The 18,705-nt window shown below is 53.2% G+C and overlaps 1 protein-coding gene across 3 annotated transcripts in view; it reads right to left on the reverse strand.

Moving 5' to 3' along the window:
• The window catches only part of Dpp6 (dipeptidyl peptidase like 6), an 840,304-nt gene that overhangs the window by 194,024 nt on the left and 627,575 nt on the right, over positions 1 to 18,705 (reverse strand). For all 3 annotated transcript variants that reach the window (XM_023712908.1, XM_004628971.2, XM_023712909.1), the window contains exon 5: positions 13,577 to 13,651. In XM_023712908.1, the coding sequence (XP_023568676.1) occupies positions 13,577 to 13,651 (75 nt within the window). The remainder of the gene's footprint in view (positions 1 to 13,576; positions 13,652 to 18,705) is intronic.

Here is an 18,705-nt window from a genome sequence, read left to right on the forward strand (position 1 = left end):
TGCCCTCCTCTGTGTGCTCCTGTCACCGTCTCAGGGCATCCTTGTGGGCTGGAAACCCTGCCGTGTCTGCTCCTGCACTCCCAACCCTGTCTGGGTGCCACCCGTGGTCAGAAGGGCGACACAGGCCCCTGGGAAGGAGCTGGCACCCGGCCGCCTGCCTGCCCTGACGCTTCTGCTGCTCCGGGGTTGCCATCACCTCTTTGGGGTCCCTGATGGTTGGCAGCACAGGATATGCCTGGCATGGAGGTCGTGACAGCTGGAGGGGCCTGCTGTCCAGCCCATCACCCCATCTTCTTCCAGGAACACCCTGTGCTGTTGGGGTTTTCACCAAGGGGTGAATTCTTTTGGAGCAGGACAAGTGAGTAAAGCTGTGCTGTCACACTCGGTAGACCGACGTCTGCACAGCCCCCTTTACTCGGAGCTATTCCTCCTCTGAGAACCTGTCCAGCCAGCCTGGAGACCACGGCTCCACCAGTGGATTCAGGAATCTCCTCTTTGTTCACTCTGCTCAAGGAAACAAGAGATTTAGGTTTCTGAGGACTGGTTGTCCCTGGTGATGGCCCGGCAGCTGGAACAACTTGAAGCCTCTGACTGCTCTGAGGAGACAGCTTGGTACCAGGCTGTGTGGGGATGGGGGACACCATCGTTCTTGGGCCTCCACCCGGCGGGATGCTGTCTTCAGGCATGCAATTTGGTCCTCACACAGTGGGCAGTGGTGCTTCTGGAGGAAGCATGTGCACATGCATGTGCATACATGCACACACACACACACACACACACACACACACACACATGCATGTGTACACTCTGCAGGTGTGAGTGTTGGTGCTGCCAGCCCTGCCTCTGTCTAGGCGGAGTGTCACAGGCCCCAGGGACAGGAACTGGGGAAGTGCCCAAGCGCTCACCACAGTGCTTGCCAATGTCCACAGATTCAACAGCTGTGGCCGTGGACTTGGCCCAGAGTCCACCCAGCAGCTGCCTGCAAGGCCGCCGAGCCACCGCCCCCCATGCTAGCATGCGCAGCTTGCGAAGGCGCCGTCCGTCGCTCAGTTTTAGGCTTTTTGTTGCAATAGACACCCAGGGATAAAGTGACCCAATACGGTGAAGAAAATGGACTTGTAGAAAACAAATACCTATCGTTTGTAGATTTCCCAGCACTTGCCACGGGATATACAGGGAGTGTCGTGGGGTCCCCAGAGACAGACTCGTGCCCGCAAAAGACAGCGCTTTGGGAAGTTGCATGGAAAGTCTGGCTGCTGTCCGAGGAGTAATCGCCTTGGTTGTCTCAGCAAGCTAAGGCACATCCTGCCCTACTGCTGGGAGTGGGCTGCCCCTCTTACTCACAGAGATAGCGACACGCATGATAGCACTGGTGACAAGAACATCTTCGCTGAACGTTTTGTTTGATCGCTTTCTTAATAGGAGCTGGAGCTGAAGAGCCACCAGTGCGGTTGGTCCTAACCCCTCACGTTGATTAATCCGTACACGTTCAGTCGTGTAGAAGTTCTCTCCAGCCGCGGACTAGAGATAATGATCCGCTGTAAAAGTCTCGGAGCCCTGTTTGCTCAGAAGGCGCTGGAAGCCTGGCCCATATTAATCAGTTTTGCATCTGCACATATAATTGCTGCTAACGAGCTAGCCCACGGACGCAGGCTGCTAAATTGGAACTGAGAACAAATCTTTCAGGAAGCATGTGCGTCATCCCTTCCCTCACAGCGCTGCCAACACGGCCATTCCTCACCAAAGCCGTTCTCCGCCAGATCTCTCTCTCTCTGTCACTCAGCAAATCCACGCATCTCCTCACTTAAAGCCCTTCATTTCTTTTATTACCCATTACAGAAACCTCACTGGGTCACTTCGGTCACCCAGGTCCCTCCAGGAGCTGGCGGTCTCTGGGAATCGTGAGATTACGCCATCACTGTGCTGCAGGACGCTACAACGTCCCCCTCGCTCGCTCACAGCTGCCTTCCCAGATGGACCTGGGCCCTGTGACTGACCCTTCACCACCCTCACTTTCCAAACACCTGCCCTCAGGTTGACAGGGGCTTCTGTGTCTCCCAATCCTTCCCTGTCATTCCCACTGGCCAGGAGCCTGGCTCTCGGGAGTTCACCATGTCCCAGGCCCCCAGGGCTCTTCCTGGTCTCTCCTCCCAGGCTCCAAGGGGCTAGGGGATGGAATGGGAACCGTTCCGACTCAGCTGCCTGTGGGGCCTGGGGTCTCTGGGTCCCCCTCTACTTTCTTCTGCAGCACCACTGAGTGTCCTCCAGGCCACCCCCTCCCCGGTACCGGATGTCTCCCTGCCCCCCTCTGGTGTTTGCATTTCTCCTGTTAACCTCACTGTGCGAAGCCATACTCCACCATCCTGCACACCACCTCAGTCACATTCTGACAGCCACGCCCTGTCCTGCCACCACCTTTTCTCAACTCTGGAATTGCAGAATCTGACCCTGTGCCAGAGCTCACCTGCGGGCCTGTTATTCCCTGTCCTGGCCCTCCTGGCTGCACTACTCAGTGGATCAGGGGAGTTTCCATGGCATGCGCTAAGGAACACCCTTCTCTCCAAGCTCCACCCAGGCCGTGCCACCTCTGGACTGCGCTCAGGAGGGGAGGGCAGCTCCGACCTCCCAGGGAGGCACATGGCTGGGGATCCACGCTGGCTTTTCCCCGTTACGAGTCTTCTGGCCTGGACATCTGCCGGCCTCTGCACGATGTGCATCACCTCATGCTTTCTCTGCAGACCACGTCCCTTACAGCAATCTGCTTCTTCATCTTCCCCCTCAACATGTGAGTTCACCTCAAAATGATCGGGGAAACGAAACAGCGCTGTTTCAGGCGGCGCTCCCGATGCCGGGCCCCAGCGCCCAGAGCGCCCAGCCTGAGGAGGAGTTGAATGTGGCTCATGGCTGTGGGGGGCGCAGTCCATGCCTGGCTCACCAAGATGGGGCATCATGGTGAAGGGTGGCGGAGCAGAGCTGTTCAGCCATGGTAACCAGGGAGCGGAGCAGGGTGGTGCCAGAGGGGAAGGGTGAAGCCGGCCACAGACCCTCAGGCCACTGTCTAGGGTCCACGAGACACACCCAGAAGAGTGCATACTAACCACCCCCTCGGAGGCGCCCCGGTCAGCCAAGTGACACACTTAAGCTGAACGACCACCAATACATTGAGAGAAGCATCGACCCTTCCGCAGCAGGCTACAGGCAGCAAAGCAGACCTTTTATTGCCAGTTACCTGCTTTCTCTCCCAGTGGGAAAGACTTTCTAAACATTCTGCAGAAAAGCATCTGTGAGCACAAAGGGCCCAGAGCCGGGAGGACCAGCACTGTGGGTCACAGTGGTGGCCTCGGCGGCTGGCAGGGCCAAGCACATGTGTGACGTGGGCCAAGTTCTGAGCAGCGCCTCCACTCCACGGTGAGGTGGACAGAGATGGGACCCCACCCACACAGACAGAAGGTCAGCCCGGTTGTATGGCAGAGTCCAGCCTTGGCACGGGCCCAGAGAAGAGTGTGAGTGAGGGGGCCACAGAAGGCATGCCCTGTGTGGGGCCACCAGGAGGTGGGGTGCCCATGGGCCCATATGCAGGGTCGCTCGTGACAAGCCCTCATGGCAGGGCCAGGCGGTCCGCGGCTTCCGTCCCCGTGCCTCTCACTGGAGCACTGCAGGAAGCAAAGGACCACTGGGAGGACCACCCCCCAGAAGTGCAGCCCCAAGAGGACCACCCCCCAGAAGTGCAGCCCTCACCGGGCATGGCGCTGCGGGCTCTTGGCAACCCTGGCGCTCGGGAGGCTGAGGCAGCGCAACCGCAAGGCTGACGGTCTCGGCAGCTTGGTGACTGTCTCGACATAAAATCAAAGGGCCTGGCGCTGTGGCTCAGTGCAAAGGCCTGGGCTTGGTCCCTCACAGTGGAAAAGAAAAATCACTGCATTATTTAGAGAGTAACCTATCTCCAAAATTCCTCGGAGGACACCTTAATGGCATTGTTTTGGGGACTATGATGGTAAATATGATTTTTAAACACATAGTGTAAGCCAGTAAGTTTTTTGGTCTATGGAACATTTCAGGCAAACAAAATCCTCTATTTCTCCTTTCTAGCCAGAGCAACACACACACACACACACACACACACACACACATTCTCACTCACTCATTCACTCACTCACTCACTCACATACACACACGTAAGCACAGAGACAGGATTATCTTGATGTGTGAGGAAAGAACCTTTGTTGGCTTTATATTTTTCTGTGCTTTTTAAATTTAGCTCCAAAATCATGAATAAAGACACACATAAAAATAACAAGAAAACAGGAAAAACCTCTATGTCAATTTTGATCCAGATTTACATTAGAACAATGCAATCAAAACAACAAAACAAAACCAAAAATCTAAAAAAAATAATGCTTAAACCCCCCCCACGTAGCAGCAGCCAGCACAGCTCCAGAACATGAAGAGAGAGCCGCCCTCTCTTGCGGATGGGGGGCAGCCCCCGAGGGGGCCCCAGTCGGTGAGGAGCCAGATCACACACGGGATCTTGGGTGGCTTTGCCGAGGCTCAGTGCACAGCTGAATCCCACCCTGCCACGAAACCACGTCTTTGGTGCCCAGTTGTGCACCACGTGAAAACACACATTTCAGGAATACGAGAACAATTTCCAGTCATCTCGCAGCAAGAGTTTCAGGCGAGTAACCTTTAGACAGCAAAATACCAGAGTGCCACCCGGCAACTGAGCTACTTAGAAGTTTGGCTGCTGAGGAAGGCGTTGTGGAACAAAGACACAGATGAATCACAGAGTGAGGGGGCTTCTGAGAAACGTGGACGGGCACAGGTGCCCTCCCGGCAGCTCGGGGCACCCTCACTCCCATGGCCGTTCATCTTCTCCTGAGAGAGGGGCAGCGGGCTGGCAGGCTGGTCGCGGCGCCCACCCCTGCGGCAGCTGCAGGCGAGGGCAGGGACAGCAGCACAGGCCACAGACTGCTGCAGGGGCTGTTCCTCATGGTCTGCCCTGCAAGGCAGTGCAGCTGGGGACAGGGCTCCCTGCCGGTGCAGCGTCAGCCTGATCACTAGTAGTTTGTTACAGATATGCCAAATGCAAACTATGGGAGCCAGCTGGTTCCTACAGACGAGCACAGAAAATGCTCTGCTGAAAGTGCTGGGAAGCTAGCCCCGCAGCAGGGAAGGAAGGAACCGACGGCCTTCGGGCCGCCTGGGCAAGTTCATCGATTCTAGGGGCGAGGGGTGGGAGCAAACCCAACAGCCACGCGGTAGCAAGGGCTGAGCTCGCTGTGCGGGGGAAAGCCGATTCCTCAGAGCCAGGCAGGCAGAGGAGACCGCGTGCACACCCGTGGGCTCTGAACTGACGGCAGCCCTTAGGCTTATAATGATGCACGTTATCCTTAAAAATTATTTCTTGCAGCTAGAGACAAGGGAAGCACCTCCAGGCAGCTGCGTGGAGGATCACTGAACTGGGTCGGGACTCACTTCGCTAAATTTGCTGTCTTAGCCGTCCACATTTGGGTGTGCTCCAAGCCTGCACGGATAATAAATTCCACAGTTCCTTGCACAACAGAACAGGCTGTTAGCTCACAAGTTCAGGAACAGAGTCAAACGTGAAAATAGCATCGATTTCCCGCAGGGAGGGCTCAGCGTCAGGGCATCGTTTCTCCGGACGGGGAAGTGTCAGGGAGGGCTTAGCAGCGACGAGCAGGGCCCGGGACACTGGCCCTGGTGGGCCTGGAGGGCGCCCCGCCTCCCTCTGCTGGGCAGGAGATGCCAGACACAGGAAAGCTTCTGATCCCCATCGTGGCACCCCTGCCCAGCATGGAGAGAAACAAACGTGGTCACACGGCTGGGACCTGTTGCCTGACGACTGGCATAGGAAATATTTCCAGCAGCTGTCTCAAAATAAAAAAGCCTCTTTGTGCCTTGCTGGGGGGGGCCCATGCTCGAGGCTGCTCGGGCCACACCAATCAGTTTTCCAGCTTCTGTGCAAGTGCCTGCGGGCAGGGGTTTCTGAGCTGGCCAGGAGACACAGACCTGATTACAAGGGCCCTTGGGCATGAGTCCCATTGTCACCTGGAGAAGCCACTGTCTGTATTAAGATCGATCCACGTGCGGTGGCCTTTCCCAAGTGGGGACGCTCTACACTCACATGGAGACAGGAAGAACACCATAATAGCTCCTTGGACAGCTCATTTTTTAATATATAACAACTTAAACCCTTTAAAAGGTGCAGCAGTTCCCTGGGTGTCCCTTTCTTATTAGCGCATGCTTACAGCAATGACAATTGCCTTCACGGTTGGACCACGGCACAGCTTGATTCTTTCTATCCCCCCTCTGCCCAGCTCTCCCGGTTCCCTCCAACCCTCTTCCCCTTTCCACTTACAAAAGCTCTATTTCCATTTTCCTTTTAAAATCTCATTTCTCTTCCCTTCTGCCCCTGCCCTCCATTTCTCGTACCCCTCCTATTGGACTAACAGCCTACTTCCCGCGTCATCTCTCTCTCACATCTCTGTTCTGGGCCTCTCACATAACAAAAGGCCCATGCTATTTCAGTGCGTGTGTCCCGTTTATGCTCCTTGGTGTCACTGTCTCCAGCACGTCCTTCTGTCTCCTGAGCCCGCAGTTTATCCTTCTGTACGGCAGAGTGGAACCCCACTGTGCATAAATGCCACACTTTCCTTTATTCACGTATCTGGTCCTGGGCAATAGGGACTTCTAAGATTGAGCTAATATGACCTGCACAGCTAGAAACAAGGATACAACACATCATTGCATTTTATGACAGTGTCTCACCTTTTTACCAAGATGGCACCGAAGGCGAAGAAGGAAGCCCCTGCCCCTCCCAAAGCTGAAGCCAAAGCAAAAGCTTTGAAGGCCAAGAAGGCCGTGCTGAAAGGCATCCACAGCCACAAAAAGAAGATGCGAACGTCACCCACCTCCCACCATCCCAAGATACTGCGGCTCCAGAGGCAGCCCAAATACCCTCGGAAGAGCGCCCCCAGGAGAAACAAGCCTGACCACTATGCCGTCCTCAAGTTCCTCCTGACCACAGTCAGCCATGAAAAAGATCGAGGACAGCAACACACTCGTGTTCATTGTGGATGTCAAAGCCAATAAGCACCAAATCAAACAAGCTGTAAAGAAGCTTTAGGACATCGACGTTGCCAAGGTCGGTACCCTAATCAGGCCTGATGGAGAGAAAAAGGCGTGTGTTCAACTGGTTCCTGATTATGATGCATGGGTTGTTGCCAACAAAATCGGGATCATCTCAGCTGAGTCCAGCTGGCTAATTCTAAATATAAACTTTTTTTCCCATTTAAAAAAAGACAGGGTCTCACTGTGTAGTGTGGGCTGGCCTCAAATTCACAGTGATTCTCCTGCCTCAGCCTCTTCAGTCCTGAGCGTACAGGCCTAGAAGGGGAACAGCTGGGTCAGATGGAGTTTCCCTGAGCAGAGGCCTATGGCCCGCTTTGTGCACCGACTCTGCAATTCGCATAGCGCTATGCTGCGCCACAGTCATGTACTAAAAGAGAGAAATGTGCCCACAAGCCAAAGGAAATACGTCTTCCCAAGTACATGGCTGGATTTCAGATTCTGGGAATAATTAGTACAAAAATGAGGCTTTGACTCGGGCTCCTAAGAGAATCAGAGCGCTCCTGCATGTCTGTGGGCTCACGAGGCGTCATCACCCTGCTGGGCTTGGATGTATCTCAGCCTCCTGTACTTTGCAAGCCCAGGCAGTCAGTGGCGCTTCACGCCGGACTCCACATGTCCCTGCATCACCGATGATGCCCAGCTCGACACCTCCATTCCTCTGGCCACAAAGCTGAAGTCCTTGGGCCCAGAGGTCCCTCGGCCCCTTGAGAACAGGGAGGAGATCGCAGCCTCCTGGCTCCCAGCCCGGTCCTCTCTCCAGCCCAGCCTGTGGCCAGGCCTTCTTGCTTCTCTGCTTTGTGGGCCTCAAGAGACAGGAAGGAGCTCACTGCTGTCTCAGGAGAAGCCACGTGGTGTCCAATAGCACAGGGTTGTACATATGGCATGGATGGGAGGGTGAGGCTGACAGAGAGTCCCGGGTGCCTTGCTTGTTCTTAAAAACAATGTTTGGAAAAGGAGGGCTGTTGCTCCTGACACTTGTCACTTTGTAGACCCTTGGGCTGGCTGTCCTTGCCATGATTAAGCAAACAGCAGCATTCCAGGCTGGCCAGTGGAATGTCCTTGGTCCCTCACCAAGGGACCCTATGAAAATCCTCATAGCCTGCAAGGAATAGAGCTGGAAGGAACCACACGAGGGGGGGTGTGGAGGGGGGAGACCCCTCCCCAGCTGTCCCACGAGGTAATACCACAGCCTGATGACACTGGGCTGCAGCCAGGGGAGACAGCGGGAGAGGGGCCTACTCAGCCTGCACCCCCCAGCTCTGGCCTGCAGACCCCGCGAGATAACAGGTGTTCGCTGTAAGCCACGAGGCACTGCGAGGATTTATTACACGGCAACAAGCAGATCAGTTGGCCTACATCAACCTGCTCACTGAGCTCAAGGACTACGTGATTTATTAGGTATTTAGTTGGACCAGGCTTCGGACAAAATATTATTTGTAACAGATCAATGCTGTACTAGCTGTAGAACCATTCTCCTAAACCGTTCCTTAAACACTGTGGCGAGATTTTTCAAAGTAATTAATGGCTTTTTTCAGAAAACTTCCTTTAAGAAGAGCATGTTCCAGAAATGTGTTCTCTCACCTTAGAAAATTATGAAATACAGAATTTTTAAGTGATCTAAGACAGCACATTAAGTTACTTTCCCTCCTTCCAAGAGTTCTGGTAACTTCCCAGGTCCATCACATCTTCCTCAGTATTAAGAAACTTGGCTAAAGAGTTTGTTCAAGACAATTTTTAAAAAATCTACTAGCAATTAGCATAGTCTTCAAACTAAAAATTAAAAACGAGTTACTACTCCCTCAACATCGTGCTTAGTTCTGGAAGGGCCCTCCAGAGACTGCACGCTGAGTCACGACAGAACGCTTCACCTACAGAAGAGCAGAGTAACACTTAGTAGCTGTATTAGCCCTTCAGAGCAGGAATGGTCTTTTAAGAAGAATGAAGGGAGAGGAAACTGTAAGGTTGGTGCCCCATAAAGAAAATTACGGGGGGCTGGCGAGGTAGCTTGGTGGTCGAAAGCGCCTGCTTAGGCAGGCCCAGGGGACCGAGGTTCAATCCCCGGCACCACATGCCATGCCATCCCACCCTCAGGGCAGGCTGAGCAAGCTGAAAAAAAGAAAATTACGGGGCCAGGGAGACAGCTGAGCAGCACAAGTGCCTGCCTGGCAGGCACCAGGTCCTGAGTGCAGTCCTCACTGCCAAAGAAAGAGAAACAAACAGAAAAAACCCCCAATATGGTATCACCTCTTATTTGCTGCATTCCCAGCATGCTGTTTGTGGGCACAGAACTGGCTGCATCCCAGAAAAGTGGAACATGCTGCTTTCTCAATTTTGCTCGATAACTGCTTTCTAAAAACACCTTCAGAAGGTCCTTTTGAAGATAGCAATAAAACAGAAGAGTGACGTGGTTAAGATCAGCTGATTTGTGGATATTCAAGAATGTTCCCATTATAGATTAATATCAAAGGGGTTTAGTACACAGAGGCTTGCCACTTAACCTGCTCCCACGTTTCCTAGTAAGTGGCCTGGAGGATCTTTCACAATGGAGGTGATGGTTTGTATCTAGCTGTTCCCCCAAAGACTGGGGCACACATAGGTGGGCATTTGGGGGGCAATCAGATCATGGGCGTTGGCATCCACTGATGAGGGAGGTGCTGCCGGGTGGCAAGAGGTGGTCCCTGGGGGCGTGGCCCAGGCGGGCTACCTCCCTCCTCTCTCTTCGCCTCTCGGGGCTTCCCGCCTGCCACACCATGCGCTGTTCCCGCTCTCTCACGATGCTCAGCCCTGCTGCCCTGCCTTGGAGCCAGCTCACTGTGGCTGGAGACCTCGGCAAACCGGGAGCCAAGAGAAACCTTTCCTCCTCTGCCTGGTGCCAGGTACCCTGTCTTAGTGACGAGGAAGTGAGGCAGGACTCCCCCTTCGTCGCACAGCCTGTCTGAGTGACGGCATTTCAGGAACCTGGAGAGCACCCCAATCCAGGGCTCAGGGCTTCAGAGAGGAGAAAACGTCACAAACACACTGACGTGGCACCCGGTGCACACACAGTTCTATACTAGGACGCAGGGGCCACCGGAGAGAGAGGCTCTGTCCCTGTCTTCAGCCGCTACACAAGACCAGATGCCTTACAACTGGGGCAGCCAGGCACCTCCACTAAGGGCCAGAACTCAAGACAGAAGATAAAACCAATGCACCCACAAGCTTCCTGAGGATAAACATCAGGAGTTAATGTTCTAAATAGGCATCAATTATCGAAAGAAAACCAGAAAGAGCCACTGACCCAACCCCCTACAGGAAAGCCCCTGGTTTGTATTCATTCCCACTTGCCAATGTGACGTGCTTCCCCATTTGATGTCAGTTTAATCAATATCAACTGAGCACTTGTAATCTTATTGGCTGATCACACTTTTGTCCCACCCACACCTACCTCGCAAGTTCCCGTGTTTCCTGCCTAGGACCCGCTCCACATCACGGCTTTGCTCTGTAAAAATTCCTCAGCAACAGAGTCGGGATCCCTCTGTCTCTATCGCAGGCAGAAGCTTTTGTTCCCAGATAAATATATCCTGCTGTTAACCTCTGTTGTTCCTAGAACTCATTCTTCGGTTTTAGAGGGCATGAGCTCGTACCAGACGTCTAGCAGCTTGGGAGATTCTTCCCTCTATATCGACATCAGGACTAGTCCGATGGGGGGAGGGTGGAGAGACGGGGCAAATGCCCTGGAGAGGACACCCAGTCCCCGCTTCAGCTCCTACTCTTCACGGTCTTGCCTACTGTGTGTGTAAACTCCTTCACCACTGTTCTCAGGCGCCCACTGCTGTCATCTGCCAGGCAGCCCTGGCAGCTTTTACCTAAGTCTGCTTATGTGCTGCCCAGGTGGCTGGTTCCAGGGGCCCCTGGACACACACACGCGCGCACACACACACACGTGCGTGTGCATGAGCGTGTGCCCGTTAGCTATTATTGTGTTACAAATATACTCACATACTGATACCAAGCGCAGCCCAGGAAGCCCCTGCCTAACACACTTACTTCACAATTGCAGGTCCAGCCGCTTCTGTGAAGCCCACTCTCGTTTGCAAGCTCATTTCCATCTTAGTCTATCTGTTAGGAAGTCCTGTCTCAGGTCTAACTGCAGACTCTCATGCAGAATCCCAACATCCTTCTCTTCCAAATTTTCTTCTGAGGATCGAGAATCCTTGGACGCAAGTGACTGCTCAGCCCCTGGGAGGCACAACAGGTGGCTCTTCTCATGCTAGCAGATCAACCGCAGGCGGAAACACCAGAGCCACACCCAGGATTCGCAGACAGACTGGTTACGTCAGTGGGCACTGGTGGGCTCACTCCTGGAAAGCCAGCTCTGGCCGCTGGTGGTCTAGGGCTCATCCTGGCTGAACATGCAGGACATGAGAGGCAGTGTGGCTCGTCAGCTGGGGCCTGGCTTATTCAGTGTGCATCAGAGGGACCAGCGTGCGCCACAGTGGTGGGCTAGAACAGAAACCATGACCCGAGCAACTGAGAAACGAAACTGTGCTGCCTGGGGGTGGTAGGGGGCATTTTCTGCTACAGCAGTGTCAATTTCTATAGATTTCTCACATTTTTTAAAATCACTATTATAGTTCTCTAAGTCCTTCCCCAATTTCCTTTATTTTCCTTTGGCTAAGAAAAAACCCAAACTTGGTCTCACTCAAAACCAATAAACACAGCAGGGCAAGAAAGGGATGCGCCACGGCTCCCACTCACAGCATGTGTTCTGTGTACTAATGACACTAGATCTCTTTATTAAACCCACTGCTGGCTGCAGTGGGATCCCAGGGCCCCTTTTCAAAGGAGTGCTGGGGAAGAGGAAGGAGCGGGTGGGTCCCCACCAGCTGGGAGTACTCCCATAAACCTGCAACCTGGAGAACCTCTTTCATGACATTCCTTGGAGGAGAAGGGACTTTCCAAGACTCCTACGGGCTGGAAGCTGCACAAAGGGCTGGCTCCCATTGCTGGGTGCTCCAGTGACTGGCAACTCCTTGGGAGATGACCTGAAGCACGCTTCTCTCACTTGGGTGCCACCAGAGTCCTACAGTGTCTGCAGACCTGTGTTCTTGTTTAGTTGACATGGAGGTGGTAGATTTAGGGGTCTTGGGAGTTATGGAGGGGCTGAAATAGTCACCATCCCTGGGTGGGCACCATTCCCAAGTACTAGAAGCTGCCACTTTAGGGTTGGGCTTCAGAGAGGCAGAGCCTCAAGGTTAAAAAGTCGTCCTTTAGAATGTCGAGTTCACCAGCTGCTTCCAGTTAGATAAAGATATGGAGTGGTGCTCAGGATCCGGATGGAGACTCGTCTCTGCAGCAGCAAGCCCCTGTCCTCCTTAGGGGTGTAAACTGGAAAGCCTGCCTGCCAGGGCCTACCAGCACCGGAGGAACCCTACTGGTTTGGCCTACAGTGTCGGGTCCATTGGCCCCGCAGACACCAGGAGCGCTGTGGTCTCAGGGCCACCAGGAAGTCCCCACAACTCTGCTTCACCTCCCAGAGAACAGATTTCTAAAATGCACTTTCGAAGGCTGCCAGTGTCTTATAGGTTGAAGAAACATACACATAAATTTCACTGAGAGACAAAGGAATTTTGAAATACCAGCCTGTGGAAAGAAGAGTGAGGCAGAGCAAAGAGAAAGACAAAGGAAGAGAAAGAGAAACTGATTCTGCTATAGGTAGTTTAGGTCTCTACCAAGGGAGGCTCGGGTCAGATTTTATGGAAAATTCTGCTGAAATTTTATCGGAGGCATATATTTAGTGCTAAAATAAATCAACCAATCTTTCTTTCTTTCTTTCTTTCTTTCTTTCTTTCTTTCTTTCTTTCTTTCTTCCGCTTTTGTCTTTCTGAGGCAGGGTCTCACCTTGCAGTTCAGGCTGGCGTTGACCTCACTTGCAGCCCTGACTAGCCTCAAACTCCAAGTGACCCTCCTGCCTCAGCCCTCCCAAGTACTAGGACAGTGGGCGTGTGCCCAGGAAGGATTTCTATATTGAAAATGATGGTTTAACTTTCTCTGGAACAATGTAACAGCGAAGAGCTAATTAATGCATTCCTTTAGCTCCGCAAGAATTTGGCATTGTTTTACCCTCAGGGTAAAAGGCACAGCTTGTCTAAGAAAAAGGGAGAAGCACACACAAGCAGGAAAGGGAGGCAGACTGTCCCGAAAAAGACCAAGAACAGCCTACGAAGTAGTTCCTCAAGAGAATCATTCACTTCCCCTGCAGAGCAAGGTGGTATCCCCGACTTGTCTCCTAGATGGCAGTGTGATACGCAAGAGCGAGTATTCCAAGGCCCACGAGGTAGTTCAGCATTCGGAAATCAGGAAGAAGAAAGGCTCCAGAAACTTCACGGAGGTGGCTCTGAAGTAGAGAAACAGCTGTTTGGCAGACAGAAATGCTGCTACTCACCGGCTCCACGTCGTAGGAGAAGAGCGCGTATTCTCTATCGGGAGATACCTCATATCTGATGGCTTTCAGCGACTCCTAAAAGAAAAGAAGTTTAAAGTATTAGATATTGCTACTCATAATCTCGTAGAAAATCTGTGACGGATAACACTGTTTAAAAATTTGCTACTAATTTATGGGGTTGCAAACTAGTCACTGTAGCATCTATTAAAATGGCCAGGCGCCTGGGATAGCTCAGCGGTACAGCGCCTGCCTGGCAACCGCAATGCCCTGAATTCAATTCCTGTAACCCTTCCTCCTGCCCCACCCCAAGAGGCTAGATCCTTTCTTTTCTGACTAACTGAAAACCAATGCATTTTTTCCCATTTTATTTGCATTTTTCTATTTTCAATGAGACAATCTTTATTTTATTTCCTGAAACAGAAAGGTGCATAAACAATCTTTACTGGCAAGACCCCCAATCTCTCAATATATTTTTTCTCACATTATCATACTTAGAAGCATACATGAAGCAGAGTTCTTATTAAACAGAATGATATTTTATGAATCACTGTGCAACGTGTTTGTCTTCCCCTGGGGCACCTCTGCAAGTCCCCTCCAGAGGGGTCCCTACTGCTGTCCTCCCTAGCACACCAGCCATTGTCCCTAAGCAAAGTCACTGGGCACTGGCCCCTCTGACTTTCCATGCCCTCTGCACCCACCCACTCCAGGGAGCCCCTTTGCCTGCCTGGGGCCATCACTGTGTAATGTACAGGTGCCTGTGAGGGGACGTAGGTGAGTGACATGGTGCCGCCACCTCTGCACCTTAGCCTTCTTGTGCAACAATGCTGACAGAACGGCACGAGAAGTTGGGCTTGCCTGGGTTGATCCTTATGAGTTCCATCCCACCGGAGTTCCCCTCTCATGCCTTAGCTTCCTCAGGCCCCCCTGCAGGCTGCCAGCCTGACTCCCGGCGACCAGGCTCTACAGAATCGCTGCTGAGGCACACGCACAGAACAGCAGGCTGTGGGCACATCATCACAAAGCCAGAAGTCGCTTCATAGCCTGAAACTATGTCTGTGCTCCCTGTCAGGCAGCCAGCCCCAACTGGCTAGACCCAGATGTTCCCCCTTAATGACGTGTGAGTCAGACTGACTGTGTCCAGCTTGCATTTCAGAAACACACAGTGATTCCAACTTGCTTCAAGGGCTTCAAGGCCATTGGATTTGCGAAAGACGGGCCCAGGCAAGGGCACTTTTGCCTCTTCCTGCTCTTCTCAGACCCCTCCCTCCCAGAATGTCGCTGTACAAACCTGCCTGACAACGAATGACCTAATTCTTTATGCCATGTAACCAATCCTGAATAACCTACCAGCTTTCTACTTTCCACGTGCAAACTCTTTTCAAACTGAACTCAAGCCTGACTGTGGGCTGACGATTTGAACTTCGGGGTTCCCCAGCCTGCTAGCATACTAAGAGTTGCCTTCTAAGGCCTGGGAGCAAAGTCTTCCACTTGGATTGACGCTGGTTTTTCTGCAACATCACTATACATAGTAACTTAATAAATATTAAACCGCTGCTGCCGGAGGAAGGCCAGGATCGGTTTGTTCAAGCCTTTTCAGTTGCACTGTATGGACCAGTGCGACAGAGATAACCTTAGCTCATGGCGTCTCTGCTGCAAGGTGTCTTTCTGGCCGGCCGTTCAGCGTTGCCGCCTGGCGCTGAATGCGGGGCGCGCAGGGCTGCGGCTCCGCCCAGACGCAGCTCGGCTGACGCGCAAATGTTCTCCTTCACGCCTCACAGGCTTCCAGCACTTAGCGACATGGGGCAGCGCTTCAGCGCTTTGCCCAGGGACCCTGTAACAGTGGCATGTCCCCAGGATGCCTGTGCTGGCACTCAACAGACAGAGAAAGACACAGCGGTTGTTTATAGGCGGAGCAGAAAGGACGCCCAGCCCCGGCCACGTGCACGCGTGTTCCGCTGCTGTCTCAGAGGACGGCTGTGAAAGGCTGCGCCGTGCAAGAGGCAAGTGAGCAGCGAGCTGCAGAGGCCGCGAGCCCCGGGCGGGTGATGGGGGCCTCCCGGCTGTCCTGGCTGCTCACCATGCTGCCAGGAGGTGCTGGAGGGCTCGTGTGTGTGTGTGTGTGTGTGTGTGTGTGTGTGTGTGAGAGAGAGAGAGAGAGAGAGAGAGAGAGAGAGAGATGCCTAAGCACACACACCCAAGCCTGGCAGTCACACAGTATTGGTGAACAAGGTTTAAAAATCTAACCAGATGTTGCCAAGTCACTTTCCAGAAATGGTTTTGTCACAGCTGTCTCCACTGCCTATGTTTAACCATCCCTTTTCCCTCCACTGGAAATAGAGCTAGTATGCTTTGTCTCTCTCTCTCTCTCTCTCTCTCTCTCTCTCTCTCTCTCTCTCTCTCTCTCTCCATGTCCTGGGGACATGGCACAGGCCCTTTACACTGAGCTACATCAGCAACTCTTTTTATTTTGAGACAGGGCTGCACTAAGTCGCCCAGTTGCCCAGGCTGGGCTTAAACTTGTGATCTTCCTGCCTCAGCCTCCCGGAGCCTGGGGTAGCAGGCATGCACCACCATGTCCAGTTGCCCTAAGGCTTGGACACTCGGGCTCCACTGATCCGTGCTCATAGCTACCTATGACCCTCTCTGCTGCTGGGCTGGGCGATGGGGTTTTGTCCTAGAAATCTGTCCGGCCACACCCTTTGAAAGTACCTCTGTGCTCAGATTCCCCTCCCATTCTTTCTCACATGCCCTCCTGTCCTTGTCTGCCCACTGCTCCACCCAAACACATTTTCTCCAGGCTGCCAAGGTCTTGTTTGCTAAATGCCATAATCCTCATGGTTGTCCTACTCGACAGCAAATCCTGTCCTCCTGCATGGCCTCTGTCCACCCTGGCAGACTTTGCCTGCCCGGCTGTGTGCCTGGCATTCCCCTGACCTGTGAGCATCGCAGTGCGGACATTAGTATTGACACCACCTCTGGGGGAGACCGCTCCTTGGGTGACAGCACTGGCCTCATGGCTCCAACAGCCGAGCTTGCACAGGATCCAACCTCCCATCCCGCTGCTCCTGGGTGAGGCCTGACCTCGACCCTCAGACTGCATCCACCCGCCCCACTGGCAGCTCTCACCCACTGGGTGCCAAGGGGCAGGCTCACGTGGTGCCGGGCTTTTGCGCTTCCTTGTCTTCTTCCCTGTGTGGTTGAACACAGGGCCCCCAACCCTGGCCGCAGGCTGAGGCCAGGCAGGAGCCGGGCAGCGCGGCCAGAGGCGGAGAGCGCCAGCACGGGGCTTCAGTTGTATGACTAGCTCCTCCCTCATCTGACGGCACCCCGGCCCGAGCGCCACCTCCTGGTAGGTTAGCATCAGCATCAGATTGTCACGGGGCAAGGACCCTGCTCGAGCTCTGCATGCCAGGGACCAGGCTGGGCCCTGCTTTGAGTTGTCGTAAGACCGTCTCCTTCCCCAGCCTGCAGGCTCTGAAAAGCTGTCTCCCGTGCAACCAGTCTGTGGGGCCAGGAAGGCTGGGCTCCTCTTCCGAGCTTTCGCTCCTCTTGGCTTTCTCCCCCAGTGCTACCATCTAAGAGGGGCTTGCTCTGTGTACAGGGAAATCAGCGGTTTGCCTCGAGCTTTCCGCAGCGCCCCTCACTGATCCTTTCCCTAGGCTGCATCATTATTTTAGATAACAGATGCATATTTCTCTTATAGCCTACCCATTCCTTTCACTAGAACGTAAGCTTCTTGTGTCCTTTGTTTTCCCCCAGCAATATTTGCTGTTCATAGCATATAAGTCTTGCCATGTTTTGTTAAGTTTATCCCTAAGTACTTAGCATGGTTTAGGTTTTGTGCACACAGAACATGTGTGCTCCCATTGCAATCTGTGACTGTCTGTGCCTAACAGACGCAAGTAGCATGGGCACCCCACCTTGCTGCTGTGCTCCTAAGCTGCCACGCTGATCTGCCTCAGTAGATTCCTTAGAATTTTCTACCTGGCCCTCTCTTCTGTGGATGGCTTCTTTCTTCTCTCCCCACCTGAATCGTTTATTGCCCTCTCACACTCCAGAGAAGGACCAGCGCCTCAGCGAGCAGAGTGAGGTGGATGCTCTTGCATTATCCTGCCCTCAGGGAGGAAGCACTCGCTGGGAACCATCTTGTATATCAGCTGCAGATCTTCTCTGTAGAGGAAGCTCGTATCAGGTTGAGGACGATCCTGTCCCTTTCTGGTTCTCTCAGAGTTTGTATGATGAATGCGCACGGGAGTTTCTCAAATGCTTTCTACATTTATTAAGGTGATTATGAGGTCTTGCTTTTATTTGTCTGCCAATATGATAAATTCTACTATCTCTGCACTTGGCAAGCCAAGCTCGATTCCTGGAGTAAGTCGTGCTCTACCCTGATGGGCCTTGCTCTCCATCTGTTGCGGGACTTCCTCCTGTTCTGTGGAGGACTCAGCATCCACGTTCATGAGAGAAGTTGGGGTGCGGCTTCCTTTCCTCACACCATCTCTGCCAGATTTTCATTCAGGGTACTGCTGGCCCGAGAGAGAGTGGGAAGTACTTCTTCGTCCGCTTGTCTTAGATTTTGGTCCTCTGATGTTGCCATCACTAGATCCCTGAGGTGGGTAGCTCATACAGAAGGAAGGAGTGTGTGGCTCTCAGTTCTGAAGGCGGGGCAGACCCAGCTTGGAGCCTCACCCACTCGTCATCTGGCCGGCACCCTGCACTGGGCTGAGGATGGCGGGGGCACCCTGCGGAGCAGCTGGAAAGAGCCCTGGCCTGGCTCTCTGCTTCTTATGCAGCCACTCACGCCGCGATGGGCCATGACCAAGACCTCATCCAATGCTAGCTACTGGCTGCAGGCCGACTCCCAAGCAGATTAGCATGGGAGCTGGGAGTTTTCTGATACAGGAACATGAGGTGGGGTGGGGGACACATAGTCAGAGCACAGTGTTTTACTGGTTGTGTGGAACTGACATTATTTTCTCCCGAAATGCTTGGTAGAATGGATCACAAAAGCCACATGAGTCTCAGTTTCCTATTTGTGATTTGTAGGCATACATGCCTGGTTAGAGGCCTGTCCACATCCTCACTTGTGGGAGGCCATTAACCGGTATTCATTTTATGATAGTGTCAGC

This window comes from Octodon degus, unplaced genomic scaffold, assembly GCF_000260255.1.
Source record: "Octodon degus isolate 3935 unplaced genomic scaffold, OctDeg1.0 scaffold00027, whole genome shotgun sequence".
NCBI lineage: Eukaryota > Metazoa > Chordata > Mammalia > Rodentia > Octodontidae > Octodon > Octodon degus.